Genomic DNA, 25,097 nt, shown 5'->3' with positions numbered 1-25,097 from the left:
TATTGCTCCCAAAAATCCCTTTTCCACAACATATTTTGACATTAAAATAAAACTAATCCAATCAAAAGCTTAACCATAACCCAAAGATATGCTTCCAACCAAATACCCCATAAGCTTTGAATGTAAAAATAATAAACAGAAAATCTCTTTCATGTCAAACTTTAAAAAAAATTGGTACATGTTTCCACTTAAACCTGTAATTAGATATGAAAATTTTGATTAAATGTGACTTTCATAAATTGTCACTTTAATAATAAGCCAGCAAATTTGATATGAAGTTTAAACCAAATTCCTAAAGTGAAGAAATGAAAACAAAGATCTCTCTTTCATGTTACTCCAACATATACTATAACAAAAATAAAATGTAAACCAATCGAAAGCATAGACCCAAAGATACGTTTCCACCATCATCCATAAGCTTTAAATGTATAAACAGCACAGCACCTCTCCTTTGAGCAGGGGACTCGAAAAAATTGGACACATGTTTCCACTTGAAAATTAATCACATGTGAAATTCTTGATTACATGTGACTGCCAAAACAATCAGAAAGATATCCAAACAAGACTGCAGCAGCACCTACAACTACAGAAAAAGGATGAAATTTTTAAAAGCGAAGCTTTGTAAAGAACCATCGGTTCTTTCCAGTCTTAAAACGTTCTTGGAAAGCATCTTTTACTCCCTGCCAATAAGCACATTAATATTAGTAGTCTGCATTGCCAATCAATGAAGCTTTTGAATATCTCTCATTGCATAGAAAGAAATAACTGCACAAAATGCCATAATATGAAAATTTATAGAACTATCAAAAGACTTCAAGATACTAATATGAAACATAGAAACAAAATGTAGCATCTTTCACAAACATCAATCTAAAGCAACTTTACTAGGTTACAGGCCAAGTCTGGCCAATGGAATGCTAAGCCCTGAATAAAGTAGCTCTACAAATCCAAGTAGTCATTGTTGAGTTGTTATAATACAGAACAAATAAACATTTTAACCAAAGTATGCTTTGGTTGCTACTTTATCTCAAGCTGTGTGAGCAATTATGAGATCATTGCCATTGTGAAATGGTAACCTCAATTTGTGCTGCTGTTGATGAACATCTTTATGAGATTGCAAAGTAGATATTTTTTCTTATATTTTCATCCAATTACCTCTGCATGCTTTAAACATCTCAAATCAGTATGAGGTTAGGAGTTATATTACATAGTAATAAATTGCTCAAATTTGAGGTTATATAGGTAAATTTATTATCATCAAGGATTAATACTCCTGGGTTTGTTGACCCTAACTCAAGCACCCATATCAAACTTCAAAGCATTACGCATTGCATCCCCATTTTCTATTAGAAACATAAAAGTCAAATTTGCAAAGCAGTCATTGCAGAGGCGTAGACATATACACCTAGCATAAGCATTTTCATAGTGGAAAGAGTAATAGTTAATCCTACTGATAACACATATCAGGTGAGAGTAACATAGGTCCTTACATGTTTGATGTGGTCATTGACAGCTTAATGTCACATTGCACAGACATCAATTACACAGAATTTGGTTTCCATGTGGTGCTACTGAGAATATTAAAGACAGCCAAAAAGATAACAGTAATTCTCCTTTAAAAGCAAGAAACAGCTACATTAGCTTAATACAGAAACTGTAGGGTGAGAAAAAGAATAGCATCCGTTGAAAGTTTCAACATCCACATTATTTTTCCTTAATCAAGTTGTACAAACTGCTCTAGCTTTGAAGTCGACGAAGTCTTTGTGATGACACAACCTAAGTGAGAGTCGACTGTATCCTTGCAGATTTAACTGAGAAACTTGATTTGAATATGGTAACTTTAAACAATGTGCATGCAAAAAGCTATTGACAAAGGGTGCTATTTTCTCAACTATGTACTGGACTCCATAGAATTAATCTCTAAACCTCAAAAAGACCGATTGCCTTTGTACCATCTTAAAATGAACAGACTTGCATTTTACGACCTTTTAGCACCCTTTTTCATAATTCCTCTTTTGCACCATGGATAGACCTGTGCTCAATGTCTCTTTCTGTTCTCCTCTTCTATTTCACTCTTCTTTGTCATCTCTCGTTTTCTAACATGGTCTTCTAGGTGTCACTTTGCTACCCTTTTGGCTATATCAGTCTATTTCATCTGTGCATCCTTCTGGACCTTCTTGGGGCTTTTTCTCTCCAATCTCTCAGACTAGGTCGACTCAGGTCGACTTGGTCCTTTCTAAAGCTTTTTCTCTCTAGTCTTTGAAGCTAGGTCGACCCAAGTCGACCTAGTCCTTTATGAGGCCTTTTTTCCCACTTTTTGGGTCTGGGTCAACCTAGGCCGACTTAGTCCAAGACTAGGTCAACATCCTTGACGAGTGTAAATTTCAAGGCTCGAAAGTCTCAAGTTACCTCTCTCCCCTGTCAGCTTGTAGTTAACTCCCTGCTTAATAGTTAGCTTGCAGTTAACTCTCCGCTTAATGCTCATCCTACAGTTAACTCCCCACTTGATAGTCGACCTGCAGTTAAATCTATGTTTGATAATCAACCTTAAATCAGCCTTTAATTGTTTTCCCACAAAGAAACTAGTATAAAAGGAGGCTCGGGGGCTTCATTTTCATATATCATCTCATCTCATCAAACACTCGAGGCAACTTCTAGCATTCAAGCATTCAACCAAGCGAGTTTTCGTCATGCATTCAAGGACTCTATGTGGGTATTTCCTCTTCAAGATCTAGCGTATTGTTGTCCATCAAGGGAGGATATCTACATTGAGGCATTCATTATCTTCTTCATTGATGCACATTTACATATATGGCTCCATGATGCGGTTATGGTAGATCCATAGCAATTGTGGAGATATCCTACAGCTTTCATACCGAATTCAAGATCTACAATACAATACATTTACATACATTCAAGCAAGGTGAATCCTAACATTTATCTTGTTTTACAATCATTCACATTTACATTTATCAATTACGATTAATTCCTTAACCTAGGGCTTGACCAAGGCAAGCCCTTGTCAAACCACAACCCCCAAACCTTTCTTTTTTGTGTTGATTTGCAAGTTGGGAGCGAAAAGGATTACAAATTTGGAACCTACATTTCACAAGCTTTCTGGAGTCATCAATTTCAAAGTCGCGATCTACATCAACCTAGTTGTAGGATGTCTTTCCAAGTCCATCTAGTCCTTCAATCTCGAATTCTGGGAAGATTTATGAGTTTTGTCCTTTCATTATTTTATTCTGAGATCTGTGATCAAAAGTTCATAAAAGATTCAGATCCGAGAGTTTTGGTGCCTAAATACATCTTCCTCTATGCATTTCAAGGTAAGTCTTTCATATTTCATTTCCTTTCATATTTGTATCCTAGATTTGCATTTTAATTGGGCTGATTTGTAATGTTCCCATGTTTTAGCCTTCACGTTCTCCAAAGTCCAAGTGGAGGATAAGAAAAATTAAAAGGTGACTTTGTATTAATTATTAAAAAAATAGCTTCTAGGGTATGTATTAATTATTGGAAGGACGGAAGCCTCTCGTGATTTAATTAATTATTGCCAGGGAGGAATTTCTGAGGTATGCATTAATTATTGGAAGGAGAAGCTTCTAGCTCTTGCAATTAATTAATGTTAGTTCCTTCCAAAAGGATGAAGAAAAGGATAAATAGGGCTGAAAGTTTTATTGCTGATCATCGGATGATTATGACTTGCATTTGATAAGAGCTTGGATGTGTGAATCACACTCCTTTTTTTTGGCAATAGAGGACGTTCATTCTCTGTTGTAACATTCTAGACGTCATTCCCTTAGGGTTTGGCCTTTGGAATACATCTCTTTGTAATTGATTGCAGCATTCTCAACATTAATATAATTTCAGCCTCAGTTCAGCTTTTGGGCATTCTTGGGTGTCCATTACATGATTGTATCCGCATAGCATCTAGATTTACATTTCCAAAGCAATTAGTGCAATTTCACACTCACATTATCCTATTAAGGACCTAAGAGAGTGTATTTATTTGTATTACATTCCTCTATAGAACCCAGATTCAGTATTAGCACCCTTCTCCCTTTGGGTGCTAGCTAATTTAATTTGGATCATAAGTGGAATCATACTTCGAAATCCCCCTCTTTTACCCCACACACATTTTGAATGGCCCAGTGCCCCGTAAAGTGGAGGCCTACATCCTATTAAAGTGCTTCCATTTTACCACTGAACAGCCTTAAATAAAGTCAACGCTGCAGAAGAAAACTATGACATCCAGAGAAATTGAAATAAATGTAGGGATCATTGCCATTGGAAGCGGTATACTCAATCTGTGTTGGTGTTGACCTTAATTTGTGCTTGGTGTTGATGAACATCTTTGTAAGACTGAATAAAAGATAATTTTCCTTGTATTTTAATACATTTAACTCTGCACAATTCAAACGTTTAGAATCTGTAGGTTAGGTATGTCATTACATGGAAAACTGTTAAGAGTGAAGTGAAGTGAATACAAGTAACAAAGGGAAGCCTATAAAACATAAACTATGGTAATATAATCCTTCCTCAGAAAAGTCGGGTCATATACAACAGAGATGATTAAGTACATACAAGTTTGAACCATGACGAGAGATACAAAACAGGAATGATAACTGTTCTATGAATTTAGAGTAAACATAAAACATTACCTATACTGGAGATATACATTGTAGGGGTTTATATAATATTGTATTGAAATAAGTTTTTCAGTTTCTAACAAGTTGATTTGTTACATTCCGCACCTATTACAAATGGTTAACTGAGCTGCCTGGGAATGAGCAGTCAAAATATACAGATTTCAAAATTAACATATGTTACAAAATTAGTTAGGATATGATAGACTGCTGTACAAGGATTTTTCGATCCTGTCATTTGTCTATGTAGTACAAAATTAAAAGCTAAGAAGAATATTTGCCTTTTTACGCCTCAACACACTTTACATCATCTAGATCTTTACGAGTCCTTTAACAATTAAAATTGCTGCAAACTAAAGCCCTGGAAACCAATGATAGAGAAAAAGCACACCTGCTTCTCGATGGAGAAGATGAACAGGGAAAAAAGATCCAAGAGAAGTGACCGACCTTTAATGCTGTCACCTTCTTATCATTCGTTTCCAGTTTATCGAAGGTTACTAAAGCCTTTAAATCAACGTCCAACGTGTACCTATCATTAAAACCAGATATTCACATCATTCAACCCGCATGATCAACAGCCACAACGAAGCTTATTAATAGGAAAAAGCAACGAGAAAGCAGACACAACGAAACGATCAAACTCTAACCGAAGAAAACTGATTTAAAGCCACGAGTTAGAAAAAAATATCTCTTTCCTATATATGATTCAGCGTTTGGAACCCAACCCCTCTCACATATGCAATTTTATAGGAAATGAAAGGAAAAAGCCTCAGAAGGGAGATGGAATTTAATAAAGGATAGAACGAGACTCTCTTACCGTGTGGGCATTATGTGGTTATAGTTAACGACCTTGATAAAGGCCTTCAACCTCGACTTCTTAGCCGTTTTCTTTGCAGAATCCTTTCTGATGACCTGCGCCATATGATACATGAAGATGGATAAAAGACGCTACAAAAACGTTTCGGAAAACAGAAATTAATCGATATTCATGATATAGTTACGATTGATTTCTTTTCCTACCTTTTTGGGGTATTTCAAAATGCCTGCAACCAGGCAATGACCATACGCGCGTCCAGTCGTTCCATCATCAAAGTTTTTCACAATCACAGCCTTTCGACCTGCTAATCTACCCTGCAAAAGTATAACAACTTTGTTCTGCTTCAAAAATTTAACCATCTTCCACCACTACTTGCCCGCCTTTAGCGGATCCGCTTCGTATCTGTTGTGAACAGGAAATAAAAAACCCTTATTTAGGTGTTTTTCTTCGAAATATCAAAATGCAAATCTTCAACAGATAACCTTCCCAGATTGTTAGAAGACCAAATGCGTGAGAAAACCTGAAAATGCAGGCGAGAGGAATCCAGCGTACACCAAACCCTAAAGCTGCACGCCGCAAAGCCCTAAGCCTTCCGACTCATGAATTTTCTTTTGGCTATTAAAACTTCTTATTATAGAATGGGTGGATATGTGAGCATTTAATCTTAACTTTTATTAGTCCGTGCCTATAGGAAATGTTCCCAGTTGCATTGGGCAATTAATTTTTCCAGCGATAGGAAATGTTCCCAGTTGCATTGGGCAATTAATTTTTCCAGCGAAAATTAATGAACTTCTAAAGTTCAAAATTTATTTATTTTTTAATTAATTTCTAATCAATAATTTTTATTTGTTGATTGGTTAGAACAATTTTGTTGGGGTAAAATTGTATTTTTTAATACCAAAATTTGAAGTAATAAATATGGAACTTTCGTCAGAATTTTCTTCTCGATTTCTCCAACATTTCGAAGATGCTCTAGACATGAACAAATCTCTATTTGCAATGACGTCCTCGTGCTTTGCAAGCGCTTCTAGATAGACAGCAGGATGGCGACACAGCTACATTCGCATTACCTCCGGCTCACTGAGGGGCACGGTCACATGGGCTTCTTTTGTTCCTGTCGCTTCCGCAAGAGTGGAAGTACCTGTCGTGCTTGTGGCGGAGCATATCATGTCCATTGTCACGGTCACATCGGAGGCCTGTGTGCACAACATTGTAGTCATCAATGGTGCCCCCACTGTGGGTCCTCTTGTTAGTTTATAAGCCTGCTTTTTGTGCAATACGAAGAAAATATGTTTCTCGGACTCGTATTTTCCCAAACCTTACAAATCATACAGCCATTGAAAAGACTTACACAGCAATGGTGGGAAAGCAAAATCCCAAACTCACATCAACAAACCAGCCATCAACTCACTTTCTCATTTAAATCTGCGAGAAACCAAGCCATTGATGTCGCTTTTGATTTACCCCTTTCTTTAACAAAACCTTCCCCATTAAAAACCATTTCTTTTTTTATTTTGAAGAAAATGATGAACTAACTCTCAACTTTTTCAGCCTAGATGAAGAATTCATTTTCCTCTTGTAAACACCCAAAACATGCATATGATCACACCTGTTCGTTGATCAATTAACAATAAAACTCCTAGATAAAATGAAATTTCACCTATAATCTGAAGAGCGCAACTGAAGATCGACATATTTAAAATGAAGTCAGTTGAAATACCAGAACTCTGACTTAAAAACGATTTAAACGCTACTCATTTAATTCTCTGAATTTAGCATGCATTCCGCATATTCATTCCAGAGACGCTGGAGTTAATGTACAGAGCTCCGTACTGTACTCTTGGCAGGAAATTTAACTGACTTCATTTGATTCTACAGACATACTATATACTAAATCGAGTTAATGCAAAAAAATTATTTTATATTAAAGATAAGATTTACCCAAAAGTAAATCATCTGAACCTCATTTGAATTTTTCAGAAGGGTAAGTGAAACAAGTGTGGCTTTTGGTTGATTTAATAAATTTCATTTGGTGTCTATAGCAATTTCATTTAAGGATGATTTTGATTTTTATCATTAGAAGATGATTTTTCAAAAGTGTGACTGGATTAGAGTTAGTTAATGAATTCAATTGGGTATCCATGTTCGTTGAGTTAAAGGATAACTTTTGATTCACATGACTTGACAATTACAATAATTACAAATCCTTACTTGTGGTAGTTTTATTAAACATTAGTTCTTGGTTTAGATGATTTGATGGATTAGATTTATCACTAATGATATTTTAGCTAAATGATCATTTCTAATTTCTACTTAGATGCTTTGAATAGTGGATGCACATCATCTGTACATGGTTGGAATGGGGCGTGAAAATTGACTTCAACAAAAGATTCACAAGATTATCAAAGTCCACATGGCTCTGAACGAACGGAAAACTTTGAATTTTCTTCATCATTGACAATCGATGTCTCTACCCATTTTCCTATTGCTCGGTACGCCCATTATTTTATGTGATGGACTGGATTCCAACGTCAATTACAATCTGGTTAAGAAGAACAATTTTGATTTTTTTCCTTTTATTTTTTTTAAGTGTTTAGACAATGTATTATGTAAACAAATAAAAATTTGATTTAATTTAATATATAGAAGTTTAATTTTATTATTCTAATTCTATGTTTATGAGTGGATAGATTGTAAGCAAATAACATATATTAATTGAAACGATAAACCCCTCTTCAAAATATATACATGACTAAAAAAAATGGTACTTTCCAGCTAAATTTCACAATAATAAATATCTTATGTTTAACCATATAACAAACTTATCCCCACTAATTATGAATAAAATATTTATGTAAAAAGTAATTTAAATTCACTCTTTAAGCTTTAATTTTATTAATTATTTTTGTATTATTATTTTAATTTTACATTTATTTGATTCATGCAATTAATTTTAAAGACTCTACATATGCACCATATTTTTAATTGATTTGTGGACACAATCTGAACATAGAGAGATATAGTGCACTACAAATTTACAAAATTAAAGTACATTTTAATTCATTAAATTGATCTAATAATTTATCTTCTCCTTCTTCACACAATAGGCAGGGACTCTTGCTCCCACAGAGCGCTTGTTCTTCAAGATTAAATGTGACAACCATTTACATGTCAAAAGTTTAAATTGATTATAAACAAAATATACTTTTAAAAATAATTTAATAAATATCACATAAAATATTTGTTTAAATTATAATATAAATAATTTAATAAATACCACATAAAATATTTGTTTAAATTATAATATTTAAAAATATAAGTCATCCATTTTTTAATAAATTAAAATGAAAAGCTTAAGTTAGTAAAAAAATTAAATGAATGAAAATAAAGGAAATATAAATAATTTTATATGTAGTAAATTAAATTATAATTATTATGTAGTGGATATCTATCAACATTTCTTTAAATAGATTTAAGGTTATATTTGAGAACCATCTACACGTCAATTTTTTTAATTTAATTATAAACAAAATATATTTTAAAAATAATTCAATAAACATCACATTAAATATTTGTTAAAATTATAATGTCAAAAGTTTAGATTAGTGAAAAAAAGTAAATGAAGATAAAAGGAAATATAAATAGTCTTGGGTGTAGTAAATTAAATTTTAATCATTTTGTTGTGGATATGTTTCGGCGTTTCTTTAGATAGATTTATTTAAGATATCTATACTAGTTTTTAAGAATAGTCACACATATCTTTGATGCATAAATAAAATCATTTATAAGAAATTTTAGATTTTGGACTATACTATCGCACCTTTAGGAATAGGAGAGATTTTTCTAATGGAATGGGCAAGTAAAAGAAAGGATGAGGTTTTAATCTTAAATGATGAGTATAGTAATGTAAATCTAATATATTGTGTTGAGTTGATATATTTAGAAAGATTTAAAGTAAGAAAACATAAGAAACAAGGGGCGCATGCGCCAAAGTTCTTGCCTTCATGTTTTTATGGTTGACCGAAGTAGCTTTTGCAATGATCTCTATCTTGTCAATGCCTCTATGTTTTACTAATGGAAACTTATGAAGTGTCTTTTAAATGGAAACTTCCATAACATTTTTCTATATATATACAACTAAGCTAGTGTTGATATCGAGGATGCTTATGGCCCATGGGATATAATGTTATACGAAGAAAGAGCTAAAAGAGAGAATGATATGTTATTATAAGGACAAGTAAAGGTAGAATAATAGAGAGAGTTGAAGAGAATATGAAAAATATTAATAATTTTATTATTTTAAGAAATATATAAAAAACAAAAAAGATTATATTATATGAAAGAACTACTCATTTCTACCAATTCAATTATAAGTTGAAATATTTAATTTTAAAAAAAAAATTGTTCATTACTTAAATCAAAGTACCAAAATATGTAGTAAGTTTGAGGGGTAGTATTAATGGTATAAAAAAAAATTCAGCAAAATTGTAAAATAGTAGCTAGTAAAATATAGTGTAAACTTTTTAAAAATGACATTTTACAATTGTCAAAAATAAACATCAATGTAAAACTAATAAAAAAAAATATATATATATATATATACATTAATGTAAAACTAATAATAAATATATTTAAAATAAGAAATATAAAACATTTAGCTCTATATTTGATAAAAATATCTAAATTATACAACTTAAAAAATATTTAACTCTATAAATTCATATGATTTCTTTTCCATAAACTATATTAAATAATAAATGTATTTAAAATAAGAAATATAAAATATTTAACTCTATATATGATTAAAATATCTATATTTGAATAACATTTTACAAATTACAAAAATAAACATCAATGTAAAACTAATAATAAATATATTTTAAATAAGAATATAAAACATTTAACTCTATATTTGAACTTGGTAAGGATAGGGATATAAATAACAATAGAAATTATATTATATGAATGAACTACTAATTTTTACCAATTCAATTATAAATTAAAATATTTAATTTTAAAAAATAAATTGTTGATTAATTTATTCAACCTACCAAAATCTTTAGTAAGTTTGAGAGGTAGTATTAGAGCAAGATTGTAAAATAGTAACTAGTAAAACATAGTGTAAACTTAAAGAAATAACATTTTACAACTGACAACAAAAAAACATCAATGTAAAACTAATAAATATATTTAAAATAAGAAATATAAAATATTTAACTTTATATTTGAAATTGTAATAATTAATATTGATTAGAGATTCATTGATTAAAATATCTAAATTATATAACTTTAAAAATATTTAAATCTATAAATTCATATGACTTCTTCTTCATAAACTGTCTTAAATAATAATTGTATTTAAAATAAGAAATATAAAACATTTAGCTCTATATTTGATTAAAATATCTATATTTGAATAACATTTTACAAATTACAAAAACTAAACATCAATGTAAAACTAATAATAAATATATTTAAAATAAACAATTATTGCTGATGGTTATATTATTCCATATATGGTGAACAAGGTGTACAGCGATTTTTAGTAATCACAATAGTAGTCATCTGGAATTTGTACTTTTAAGGCTTTACTCAAACAGCTTCAGGTTGCTGAAAGATTTGGATTTTCAGATTCAACGAATTAAGGCTCAAATTAATCAACTTCTTGGCAAGAAAGAGATCAACCTTGGGCGTCACATGGCTGCATTACTACGGGATTGAATTTGGCAGTTCTTTTGTTCTAGCTATGGCTTCTTTTGTACTAGTTTTGCTATGTCATTTGTTGTTTTTATGTATCTTGCTAATTTTCTTGCAGTCCTAACTGCAATTTTGTAATTCGCATTTTTTTTCAATATATATATTTAAAATAAGAAATATAAAACATTCAACTCTATATTTGAACTTGGTAAGAAAAATAGATAGGGATAATTAATATTGATTAGACATTCATTTGTGAGGTGGAAGATAAAAACGATTGTTTTTTTAAAAAGTTAATCCACTTGTCACAAATGTGGAAAAGATAAAGTTGTAATGAATGCATTCATTAATAGAGTTGTTAGAAAATATTTGTATTTTTGTTAAAGAAAATTGAATTTTTTCATTGCCTTTTTTGTCATGGGCCAATACATTTTTCAAAAAGTTGTATTTTTCAATTTCAAAAAAAAATGCAAATTAATATAGCTTTTGCAAACATTAGTATATCTTCAAATTTTTATATTTATGTAACCAATATGGAATCACATGATTCCATTAGTTTCCTAAAAGGCAGGAACTAATATTACAAGTAAACAAAGATACTCGTTGACTAAGTGTGAACATAAACAATTGTGTGCAATGTGACAATTTACTATAATGTTTAAGAGAGAACCTAGTATAACGACTCCCCTGACACTAAATCTTCCTTGGTTAAGAAAGATGGTCTAGAAAACCTAAAGGCCCCTATTAACAATCTTGTGGTTCAGGACAATAGGAATTCTCTGGCAAACAACAGGACTCTTAAGTTGGGTACTGAGGAGAAAGGAGATGTTACTCGCAAGGATCTCTAAGACCTGAAAGACAGGTGCAATGCAATGGAGGAGGGTTTCACCCTCTTCTCAAAGTTCACTCTTAAGGTGACTCATGCGGCTGCCACCACTCTTCAACGGGTGGCTAATGCGTCGGAGGATGAGGGTCTTGGGAAGGAGGACTCGAAGCTTCTCTATAGCTTCCTCACTGAAGACTTGGCCAAGGTGCTCCTGGCTAGGAAAGGAAAGAAAAAATATGTCAATTAGTGGCCCCTTGGTGCCTAGGGTTTTTTGGTAGTCTATTGGTTTATGATATTCATCCTTTGATGATAGTTTTATTTTTTATGTTGAACTTGGTTTTGGGTTGTAGGTGGTACGATGCAATGACCACCTATATGCATTTTGTTAATTTGTTAAACTCTATTGGTTTAAAAGGTAGGATCCCTAGCACTATTTATTATTGTTATATTGTTACTTATGTTTTTTATGTAATTTGTTAGGGGGGGTGTGTGTGAGGTCTGTTGGTTGTCAGTTGGTTTTTGTTGGTTGTGCCACCACTATTGTAAAGGGCCAGCCCCCTAGTTTTGGTTGCTTTTATATCAAAAACATGCCAACTAAATAAGTTTAAAAATAATAGTAAAGAAATATAATATTTTTAATCAATATTTATTTTAATAAATTTCATTTGTTGTACTTAAAATTTATGGTGTTGAGATTATATTAGACATATATTTGAAAAAAATAAAGGATTATTCAAATTGCAAATATCTTATTTGAGAAGTACAATTAGAAACCATATTGTTAACTTTGACCGAAAACATATAGTAAAGAGTGTAAATTTGCTTAGGTGTTGTAGTTAGTAGTGTTGAAAATTGTATGTTGAAAGTGGTATAGTGTAATCTACAAAAGAACATTAGAATCATTTTAAGTTAGATCAATGAAATTTGATAATTACCATGCAAACAATTCATAGCTTGTCTTAATTTATGTAATATTTGCACATATATATAATATATAAAATATTGTATATTACTATTTTTTTAATCTATTTTTCTTTGATTTTTTACTTATTTACAAATATGCATTTCTTTAAGATATAAAATATAGATTTTGTTTCAAGTCAATAAAAATTAACATATACACATGAAGAAAAAAGTTATATTGACATGCTTTTAACTTTTAAAATTTAATAAAAACTAACGATAAGTCGATACATTTGATTTGTTTCAAATCATAAAATAGTTTGCATAAAATAGAAAATATAAAATATAAAATGAAAGTTTAAATAAAAAGTAAATTAATTTTCATAAATATAATTATATATTTAAAAAAATTAACAACAAAATTTTGAGTGTAAATAAATTTCAACATTGTGCTTAAATTGTTAGGCTAGTCTGAATAAAGTGTCTATTATGGGCAAAGTTGACTCCACACTTTACATACATGTTAAATCATTATTGAAAACAAACCACAAACAATAGAAGAATGAGAAATCATCTGAAAATTTATAGACTATAATTTTATACTTTTTTGATGTCTTTACATTAGTAATTATAACATATTGTCCATTAAGAAACAATACATGCAACAAAATTTTACAATCATGTCAAATTAAATTCTAAGCATGCCCAGTAAAATCTACCTACATTAATCTTTTCGAACAAAATCTGATTTGTAACTTTGGATAGCATTACTTATTTTATAGAAATACTAGGAAAATTAGGAACTTAAAAAGAAAAGAAAAAATTGGAAACATTGTAATTATTAGTTTTTTTATATGTTGAAAAAAAAAAGTTGAACTTTTAGTGATTTTTATTAAGCCGATAGGCTTATATGTAGGAGCAACAGATTTTACAAATTTTCACTAGGAAATTGTCAAGTTTAATTTCCTTTCATTTTTCTTTTTCTTTTTAAAATTGTCAAGTTTCTAATTGTGGCGACCACTTCATAAGATTCTAATTTAATCTTAGAATTTGCATGTTTCTAATTGTGACGACTAGTTTTAAATTCTCTTTAGCACTTTGTCCATAAAATAAAAATCTATGAGTAGAATTCACTGAAGGTATTTTTTCTCGAACAACTTGAAAAACCATTATTTTTCACTTTTATCCTTGATATACATTTGTTAAGGTAGTGAATCCTTTTGTTTATTTTTGCATTTTCATTTGTGTTTGTATTTCTCTATGCAGACATTTCTTGATATGTCTTATGTCTCATTTCTCTTCTCATTTTCATCATTAATATATTCTCTATGTAATCAAATTTTTGCTATGAAATTATTTATATGTGTGAAAGCTTGATAACAAAATGTGCAGTGAAGTGGTGGTTGAAGAAAAAAAGAGGGAATCAAGTATAGTAAGAGTAATGCTTTCAACATTGAAATCAATTTAAAAATATTTTAAGAAAATTAGGTTAGTCAGTATGAAATATGTAAAGGATAAAATTGTACTAGTAATCATAATCAAATGGTGATTTTGGGTTGAAATAGAATGGTGATTTTGCCTTTGCAACTTTCCAATCTAAATTGTACTCTTATTTAAAATTTGTCGCTTTGGTGTGAAAAAGTTGTTGGGAATCTCATGGAAAATGCTTGCAATATCAAGAAAATAGGAATGCCAAACTTTCATTTAAAGTTCATTAATCTTGAATATTTTTAATGTAATCTTTTTATGTTTGATTTAAGTTAAATTGGAATAAAATTGTGAAATTTGTGAGCATATTTTCTAGACAAATCTTTATTATTTACTTTTAGCATAGTCTAGAATAATTTTATCTTAGATTGATGAAAAATATTGTAAAATTTTTCTATTTTGAGCTTGAAAATGTTAGTTACTTTTCAAGACAAAATAACAAAAAGATTTGATAGAGAGCAATAGTACAAACAAACAAACAAACAAAAACAAAAAAACAAAAAACCTGAGAAAGATGTACATGTGAAGAAAAATCTCAAGAAAGATGTGCATTTAAAGAAATATTATATTTCTGTAGAGGTAGGCTTCTTTACTAGAACAAAGCATTGTGAATAATTCATGAGAACAGAGAAATCTTTAAAAAGAAAATAAGTTTCCTTCTCTTTTGTTGCAAAAAGAGATTCTAATATTCTACAAAATTGATGCTCTATGGAATGTTTATATGTTTTAATAGGGTAAAGATTGTATTTTATCAATTGCATGTCCTTATTACTTTTAAAGTGAAGGAGAGCAAGAAATCTATATAAACTTTTTTTATATTTAATTTAACTAATTTAATAAATATAAATTAATATAGATCAAAAATAATAATTTTTGATCTCAATAGTTTACAAAATGAAATGTTGAATTGTAGAATTAAATATATCTATTTAGTTCTATAATTAAAATATTATTAGTATTTTTTACAATTTTAAATGTTAATTATATACATATTATAAATATAATATTTCAAAATTTATTTTGAATGTATGTCTCATTTGACATCAAATTTTCAAAGATTAGATTCTCGCATTATAAAAGTGAAATAAATATCATAAATACAACATCTCATTTTATAAAATGTGTGCTTAATCACTATACTAGGGTCGGTGTATGAATATTTTTATAATTATTTCAATAATATGCAATTATATTACAATATTGTGAGGTACAATTTTCTTTTGTGAAAGGAAGCTTTTGATCATGAAATAAATTTGTGGGTCTTCTTGAAGACTGAATGTCTATTCTCTAATCAAAACTCCATTAATATTATTTTCACTTTTCTTTAGTATCAGACATACTACTCTTATGGATATCACTCCTATCAACTTATTGTTGTATGTACAAAAATAGACAACTGCTAGTTTTAGATTATGAAAAAAGGTCAAATTTAATTAATTGATTTGTGTACATCATTGAAAAAGGAGAGTTAGATTTTATGAATTGATTTTGTAGGATTCATTAATTTTTTAGATTTGAAAAAAAAGGAAAAAAAGAAGTTAAATTTCAAGAATTCATCATCACTAAATTATAAAATTGATAAGGTCTTATAACTTTTCTATAAAAAATTCAAATTCCTCCCACAATATGGCTTAATAATTTCATTCAGAAAACATTTTTTTCTATAAAAAATTATGTGCAATTTGAGCTAGCTTACACTTGTCTATTTTTTTTTTTTGATAAGTAATTGGTCGAAGCCTAAATTATTCTTTATTCATTTTATTATTATTGTTGCATTAATTATTATTATGTGTTAATCTCGAGTAGATTTGAACCCAAGACCTCCCTAATGAGAGGCTTGCAATTTACCGATGCGTTTTACACTCTTGCCTAACTTACACTTGTTTATTACTATATGTATATCATTCTTCTTCTTTTTTTGATCGATAATAAGATATGTTATTTATTTTAAAGGAAATTACATAGTCTTCATACATTAACCTTTCCAAGGTTCACCATTCTACCATTGAGTCTAAACCTTCCTCCCTACTTACAAAAAATTTCTTCACTATAGCCATCTACTTTCATTACAAGTCTTTACATATTCAAACATAAGTAATTGCATACTACAAACTTTACATTTTAGACATAATCTACTATAGGGGGCCGCCTTCTTTCATGCAAAACCCGACCATTTCAAAATGTATCCTTCGCACGTTTTCTGCCTTCCCCTGCCACACTACTTGCCTCTGGACGACTCCCCTCAGTTGCTGCCTTCATCTTTTGTTTTCCTTACCACCAACTAGAGCCAAAAAAATTGAGATTCCATTTACCCTTTTATCTGCTATTGTTCATGTCTGGAGGTGACAAAAAGGATATGGCCTCTATCACCAGCACCAAAAAACCTTCCATCAAGTCTTACCTACGCCCTCTGCTAGCTCCTCTTTCTGACCGCCGCTTCCTTGGCACCATCACATTGAAGGGCTCATTTCGGTGCTGCGACTTGACCTCCATGATTGCATTTTTTAGAGCATTCCACGCTACTCGGCGCTCATTCACATATGCCTCTTTCTCCTTATATCCCTGCGACCAGTTCACAAATGGCAAGATTCCTTTCTCCCTACCTTCCTCCTCATCTGCATAACCCTCTGAGAAATTGAAAGCCTAGCCCGGATGGGCCCACTCCAACCATGTTTCCATGTTTGGGATTAACTCCTCTTCAAACAATTCCTTCATAGCCCATTCCACTACTCTTTCATGCCCTCCACTTTCTAAGCCCCAGGCCATTGTCATCGCAGCTATATCAACTTGCGCTTTCCATCGTTGCTTCGAATCCTAAAAAAGGGGTCCCAATGTGTCTTGCAACGTGTCCACCATAGCCTGCGATGTGCACTTTACCATCTTCTTTAGCCTATGGTCTGCGACTCGCCTGAATAGAGCCTTTTGCTGTCGTTGAGTTTTGAAAGTGAAGGATGGCTCCATCTCTGCTATTCACCCTTTCCTTCTGCGATTTCTATCTCCCTTCAAATTTTCACTTAAAAATGACATACACCATGCCATTTTAAAGGCAATTATATTCTTTCGAATCATTAAAACTACCTGTGGGCACCCTACTTAAAAGATTTCGCACACTTTGTAGGATTCATCGGACGGGTTGAGTTGTTAATTTCATCATTTGCTGACAGTCCTCTTTATTCCTTGCAATTTAGGATGTTAAAAAGTGTACCTTTTGAATTAATCTTTTCAATCCTTAATGTCTCCTCATTCATTGTTATAGCCCATTTTGAAAGCATGTCGGCCTCCTGATTTCCTTCTCTTTTTATATACATTATTTTAAAATCCTCAAAGTTATTCAATTGTTGCTCTATGATATTAATAATTGGTTGTAGATGCCATGCCTTTGCACTCAATTTAGATATTGCCTGCACTGTGATCAAAGAATCCCCTTCCAGATGTATTTTTTTAATTCCTTCCTTTCTAGCTATTTGAACTGCTAGTAATGTTGCTTGGCATTCTACTATGTTATTCGTTCCGTATGGGAGTTTTTTCGCTCCTGCTAATAAAAGGTGCCCTCTGTCATCTTTAAAAATAATCCTGATTCCTGAATCCCCTGGATTGCCTTTTGCTGCTCCATCAAAATTCACTTTGACCCAGCCTTCCTGTGGAGTAACCCATTCAACTGGCTTCTTCTTTGTTTTGCTTCTGCTTGTTACCAAAGCTCTTGAAGGTGATTTGAATCTAATCCCCGGCCAAGTATTCTATATTAGTCTATCACCTCGTGTGAATGGAATTTTCATAGCTTGTTTCCTTGTAGCTGACACACTAACTGTTTCTTCTATTGCATTAATGATTCTACTTATGCACCTCCTCAAACTTTCTTTTTCTCCTCTAAAGATTCTCCTATTTCTCTCCTTCCACAACTCCCAGATTATCAGAGATGGTGCTACTATCCATATACCTGATAAAGTTGATTTCCCAGCTATCCTTGGCCATCCATCCAAGGTTTCCTTTATCGTTTGAGCTCTTGGCCCTTGCCAACTTAGTTTGAATTGAACTATATCCCAGCATTTTTTAGCATATTGGCATTGAATTAAAAGATGGTTAATGGTTTCCTCTTGTTTCTCACATAAAGGACATCTAGATGGTCCATTAATCCCTATCTTTCTTAGTCTTTCAGCTGTTAGAATTCTTCCTTTGTAAGCTAACCATGTAAAGGCCCCGGCTTTAGACAAAATATCTTTGTTCCAACATAACTCTCTTGAGAAGAAACTTTCCCTTCCTGTCTCAACTGGTAGATTATAGCCTAGTTTTACTGAGTATTTACCTAATAATGAGCCACACCAAATTACTTTATCCTTCTTCTTTGTTAGCATCACATTCCTGACCTTAAAAATTTGTTTCATTTGCTCTTTCTGTGCATCTGTCAGTTCCTCCCGAGATACATCCTTCCAGCACCACTCCTTTCCTACAAGACCATCCTTCTCAGTCATATAATCTTTTACTGTATTACCCCATCTTTCTTTAAAGTAGGATCTCAGTTCATTGTTCCTTATAGTTTCCCCTAGCACTTCCATTCCATTCCATGAATCTTCCCAAAATTTTGTTGTTCCCACATCCCCTATCTATCATGTAATATGCTTAATTAATACCTCTTTACAAGATAACATGAAGTTCTATATGGCTGATCCTTTTGGAGGATTTTGGATTGTTAAAATTTTGTGGTTATCCATAGTGTCTAAATATTTACCTTTAGAATTTTTACCCAGTAGAGGTGTGGGTTTTCATAGACTGCCCAGATTAATTTAGCTCCTAGTGCTCTATTCATAAAGCTCCAATCCCTCAAACCAGCACCTCCTTCCTCTTTGGGTCTGCATATTTTCTCCCAAGCTAACAGTGGAATCTTATTCTCTTCATTGGCTCCATTCCAGAAAAACTTCCTCATTTTCCTTTCCAAGATTCTAATAACTTTCTTTGGAATCTCCAAACACATCATTGCAAAAATCGGCATTTCTGTTATCACTATTTGAAGCATTAGTATTATGCCTGCCAAAGTCAGCCATTTGCCCTGCCAACCTTCCATTTTCTTTTGGCAATTTTCTATAAGCTTATCCCATAAGTCTGCCTTATTTCTTCCTGCAAAAAAAGGGATGCCTAGATATTTGTTTGGCATTAACCCCAATTTGATATCCAATATTCGGCAAATCCTAAATCTCATATTATAAGGAGTGTTGAAGAAATTTTTTTTTGACTTTTTCCAATTAATAAAATGCCCCAAGACTTTCCCATAAAGCTCTAAAGTGTTCTTCATCACTCTTGCTTCTTCTATACTGGCTTCTCTCCCTTAAAAGTGTCATCTACAAATTGCAGATGTGTGAGGGATTCAACTGTTTCTGTGATTTTGATTCCTTTCCATGCACCTTACTCCCTTTTCTTTTGGATCAGCCTTCCTAGCACCTCTGCCATTATTGTGAAAAGGAAAGGTGATAGAGGATTTCCTTGTCTTATTCCTTTTTCTTGTTCAAAAAATCCTTGAGGGCTTCTGTTTACCAATACAGAGAACCTGGGTGTTTGAATACAACTTTTCACCCATTGAATCCATTCATTACTAAACCCAAATCGGCTTAGCACTTCCAACATGAAACTTCTATTAACCTCATCATATGCTTTCCTAATGTCTAATTTTACCATCATGTTTTGAGTTTTTGAAGCACGGATGGTGTGCACTGCTTCATGTGCCACAACTACTCCTTCAAAAATCGATCGTCCTAGAAGAAACCCACTCTGCTCTATTGAAATACTTCAATACTTGCTTGAGTCTGTTTGTCTTCACCTTTGATATGATTTTATACACTATGTTGCATAATGAAATAGGTTTGAAATCCTCAAAAGTTTGTTGTGTTTCCTTCTTTGGCACCAGTACTATAAAAGTGTTATTAAAATCTTTGAGAATGAAACCTCCTTGTCTCGACTCCTCCACTACTTCCCATAAGTCTTTCAAAAATATGGAGCTTAAATTTTGAAAAAATAGAGTTGGAAAACCATCCGGTCCTGGGGCTTTGTCCCCTCCTAAACCCTTTAATGCCTGAGAGACTTCGCATTCTGTAATTGGATCCATTAGGGCCCTATTTTGTTCACTAGTTATTACTGTCGGAATAACACTCAACACCTCTTCAACCTCAGCACTGTCCCTTTCTGGCATCTATCCTTTATGTGAGAAGAAATTTATAGCCTCTTGTTTTATGTCTTCACTATCCGTCTTTAAAACTCCATTCATATCTTTTATTTCATAGATTTTATTTGTTGTCCGCCTTATTTTTACCGAATTATGGAAAAAAGTAGTATTCCTATCTCCATCTTTTAGCCATGTTTCTCTAGATTTCTGATGCCAATAAATTTCCTCTTTGTTTAAGCAATCCTCCAGCTCCTTTTCAAGCCCTTTCTCCAATTTGAAATCATCCTCAAACATTCCACTTTCTATAACTTTGAGACTTAAAGTTTTAGACTTCACTTCTATATCCTTTTTTTTATCAAAGATATTACCAAAGTGTTCCCTATTCCATAATTTTAATTGCTCTTATAGAAATTGCAACTTTTGGAAGAAAATAAAAGCTTTGTTACCTTTCCTTGGTAGGGCATTTTTCCACCAATCTGTAATCAAGTCTGAGAAACCTTCTGCTTTCAGCCACATTGCTTCAAATTTAAAGGGGCATCTATCTGGAGATTTTTCATCTTGAATTCAAAGAAAAATGGGAAAGTGATATAAATCCTGGTAAGGTAGAATTTTCGCAACACACGACCAATTTGCTTCAGCCCCATTCCCTGCCACTAGAAACCTATCCAACTTTTCTGCTATATGCACAAAACCTTCCCTTCGGTTTGTCCACGTGAAGTCACCTTTTTTGAAATTTATATTTACTAATCCATTGTCATTTACAAAGTTTCTGAAATCTTTTTGACTCTCAGAAATCCATCCTTTGCCTCCCTTTTTGTCTTCCGAATTTAGAATGGCATTAAAATCCCCACCTAAAATTGTTACCTCATTTGGAAACTCCTGTACTTTTTCAGCTATTTTTCCCCATAACTCTTTCTTCTCAGTATTTTTATTTGGTCCATACACATTTATCACCATAAATGACCAATGTAGGTTTTTAACAAAGATCTTTGCCCATTGCCAATTTGCATTTAACTTAGACTCTGAAATTGTGATTGTTTCAGGTTTCCAAAGTATAGCCAATCCACCTGAAGCTACTTGTGCCCCTGTCAACAAACATTCCCATCTTCTAAATTTATTTTTAAAGCTAGAAAAATCTTCTTCTTTTATCTTGGTTTCCTGAAGAAAAACTAAATCTGGCTTCAATTGATCAAGACACCTTTTGATCAATCGAACTTTGTCAGGGGCATTGCAGCCCTTGACATTCCACGATAGGGTTTTCATGGCTCCCAAGAAAAGGCCAAGCCTTTTCCTGATCTCAAAATTTTTGTTTGGCTTGCATCTGTGCCCGCCATTGCTAGCTTAACTTTGACTGGTTTTGGTCCTCTTTTTTCTGGCTTCCAACATTCGATTTCTACTTTTTGGAGCTTGTTTGTTCTAAAGATCTCTCTGCCTGTATTCCTAGCATCTCTGATAATCCAAGGTCATTTAATAGGTCCTCTTCTAAAGGTAAACCCATTTCCTCCATTCCACTACTGCTATCCAGGGCTTCTTCAAAAGAATCACTTAGATTTCTTTCTGGAGAGACCACAATGTCTTTAAAAACTGTTGCATCATTACCTTCTAGATCCTTATTTCTTGGCGTTTCACACCCTCCACTCACTCCTCCTACTGGGGATTGCATCTTATTATTTTTTGATTCTACAAAACTTGCACTACACCTTCTTAGGTTTATAGGGTTGTCATTCATCCCTTGCTGGTCACCCTCTATACCCTGAAAGTTTCTCTGCACCTCCATTTCCCTTTGTTCACATTCTTCTTCCCATGGGGTTTCTAGTACTCTTTGGGTGGAGTTCTCTATGACCCTTTTAACCCCTTCCTCCTCCTCTCTATTCTACATATCTCTAACCTCTGATTGTACTGGAGGATCCTGAATTTCTTCCTCAATGTTTGTGGGTATTTGGTCATTGGGGATCTGTGCCTGAAGCTTCTGTCCTTCTCCCATCTCTAAGAAATATAGGATTTTATCTACCTCCAAACCTTTCCCTTTCCTACTGCTGATATTCCAAGATACCTCTTCTAGATAATTTTTATCCTCATCTTCCCATTTCTCTACCTGTTGTTTCCAAACCCCATATTCTGTGCTTAGGTTTACATAATTTGGGCATGGATTCCCTTCCTTTAACAAGATCAGTAGCCTTGGATGAGAGGAAAAGTCAACTTTATTAAGGACCATTTCTGACCTAACATATTCTCCTATTGTGTTTCCAATTTCCTCCAACACCTTTTCTCCCCAATATTCTACTTCTAAGTTGTGGAGATTGATCCAAATGGGGAATGGTTGTAACTTCTCTTTGTTTGGATCAAAGTTTGGTGTCCACTCCTTTAAAATAATACCCTTTCCTTCTAGGAGATAGGGGTCGTTTCTCAGGATGCCATCTTTATCAGATCTACTTGGTGCTATTCCCAACTAGAATCCATTTGCTAGGGTTTTGAATCTACATTCTACCCCCCATAGAGATCAGCTCCCCTACCTAATAATAGAAACTGATGGCCATGGCCCTAACCACTTAAAGAAAAATGCTTTCTCTTTCATTTTATTAACCGATTCTAGCCAGTTTTCAGTACTGATGCGGATTATAGACATTACCTCATAGGTGGCATTGTCCTCTTTGCTTTGAGAGCGCTCCTCCACTGCATCTTTCTCCCCCATGGCCGCTTTCTCTTGCTGCTTCGGCCTGTAAAACTTGTGGGCAATTCTGGAGTAGTCAAACTTATCAAACTTTTTATAAAACCAGTCATTTCCATTCCCTGTCTTGCTCCATTCCCATTTCTTTGCTTCATCCTATCTTCTCTGTGGTGGATAAAACTGTTGCCAGTTTTGGTAGTAAGGTTTTTCTTTCTGCCCCCCATTCCACCTATACTGATTCATTGGCCATCTTTTATTGATTTTCTCATCATATGCCCATCCCTCATGGCGTTTGAATCTTGGATTCCACTCTGTGAACCTCTGGTGTACTCGCCTGTCTGTTGCATAAGTTAATTCATGTCATTTACATTAAATTAGATTAAAGAATAATATGAATCATTTGTATGTATAAAAAATAAAATCATAATTTTGATATTTCATATAGTAAAATAATTCAATTTCTTCATTTATATCAATTTAGTGAAATATTCATGTTTAAAAAAGGAACAAAATTATAATGTAAGAATTAAAAAGCACAAGATAGAAAATATAATTGCCATTCATTTTGAAAGCTTCTATAATAGTTTATATTAAGCGAAGTAATCTTTACAACTTTATTCTTGAATTTCTCTTTTCTTCTTGTAACAAAACATATATTGAACAATCCTTATGGAGAGACCTTTATTGTTGGATTTTTTTATCTCGAAATCTTTAAGAAATGCTGCAAAATTGAAACAAACCAAAAACAATAAAGGTAATTTTATTTTATTTTTTAAATAGAAAATTTAATATATTTGAAAAATGTTAACTGTTAAAATTTTTAAAATTAATTGAAATAAAAACATTTAAAATAATTTGAAATTACTATTAGAAATTTGTATTATGAGAAACAAGAATGGGAAGATTAACTTTGCAAAATTGAGGAAGAAGTTTGTCTTCTTCTTCTTTTTTGGCAAAAGTGGACAAGCCACTGGATATATATAATATATTAAGTAAAAACTGGTTCAATAGCTCAACTGGGAAAGAACCACAAAGAAAACCCAGCATCATTGCCATATTTACAATTGACATAACATCGATACTTACAATCCGGTTGTATTAATGAACAACCTATCAAACTTCAAAAAAAATTGAATTTAACAAAATTTCATCACATAGCAGCCATGATGGTCTCCAAATCAGTCAAACAAGCATTATAACATTCTAAAAAACATGCCAGAAGTGAGGAGAAGAAAGCCCAGCAATGCAGGAAGAAGTTTGTCTTTATTTCAATTGATATCATTAGATCTACCCTATTGCAAAATACAAATGCATGCAGTTTCTCTTGTTTTTCTCTCCATTTGTCATCAAACAAGCAATATTCATTCACCATCCATCAAGAAAAACAATCTAAATGCAAGAGAAATGAATATTTGAGAAGCTCAATGCAAAAATAAATAAAAACATCTAAATTTCATAGCATTCTATTGAGTTTATATAGATTTTCTCATTTAATTCAATTGGAATAAAAATTAATTTAGTCTTCTCAACTTTGGGATTTAGATGTCACTTTTTTTGTGCAAGATTTTCTCCTATAATTTTAGAAATGATGACTAGTTACTATGTTAAAAATCATGGCATAATTACTAGTTATTTTAGAAATGATGACCACTTACCATGTTAGTATATCATTGGAAAACATAATTTCAGGTAAGAGTCTTATAACTTTTCTAGCAATAAATATCATTTATGGGAGCAAAACTCCCACATAAAGCCTATCGGCTTAATTTTATAAACCATAAATTCAATTTTATAAAAGATAAATCATACTAAAATTATATAAACACATTTTCATTAAATTCAATGCAAATCAACATGTGCACATAAGAAAGAAAAAAATATGATTAAAATGTATTTAA

General features: G+C 32.2%; 2 protein-coding genes across 3 annotated transcripts; both read right to left on the bottom strand.

Moving 5' to 3' along the window:
- Positions 1 to 306: 306 nt before the first annotated feature.
- LOC149533138 (large ribosomal subunit protein eL27y-like) lies at positions 307 to 6,067 on the bottom strand. Of its 2 annotated transcripts, none has more exons than XM_089807515.1 (5): positions 5,987 to 6,067; positions 5,670 to 5,868; positions 5,467 to 5,561; positions 5,041 to 5,178; positions 307 to 680 (listed from the first exon to the last, which is right to left on the bottom strand). In XM_089807515.1, exons 2-5 carry the CDS (start codon positions 5,823 to 5,825, stop codon positions 674 to 676), a joined length of 396 nt encoding a protein of 131 aa, XP_089663641.1. In that variant the 5' UTR covers positions 5,826 to 5,868; positions 5,987 to 6,067; the 3' UTR covers positions 307 to 673. The 2 variants fall into 2 exon arrangements, with proteins under 2 accessions (XP_089663641.1, XP_089663640.1); XM_089807514.1 differs by having other exon boundaries at positions 5,097 to 5,178.
- Positions 6,068 to 20,558: 14,491 nt separating this feature from the next.
- Positions 20,559 to 22,308, bottom strand: LOC149533137 (uncharacterized). The gene is made up of 3 exons (XM_089805810.1): positions 22,026 to 22,308; positions 21,154 to 21,616; positions 20,559 to 20,910 (listed from the first exon to the last, which is right to left on the bottom strand). Exons 1-3 carry the CDS (start codon positions 22,306 to 22,308, stop codon positions 20,559 to 20,561), a joined length of 1,098 nt encoding a protein of 365 aa, XP_089661936.1.
- Between the last annotated feature and the right edge of the window lie 2,789 nt (positions 22,309 to 25,097).

The sequence above is a fragment of the Cupressus sempervirens genome, chromosome 10, assembly GCF_028749045.1.
Source record: "Cupressus sempervirens isolate cs-2001-9-10 chromosome 10, ASM2874904v1, whole genome shotgun sequence".
In the NCBI taxonomy this organism is placed as follows: domain Eukaryota; kingdom Viridiplantae; phylum Streptophyta; class Pinopsida; order Cupressales; family Cupressaceae; genus Cupressus; species Cupressus sempervirens.
This window is presented reverse-complemented; position numbering and strand designations above follow the sequence as displayed.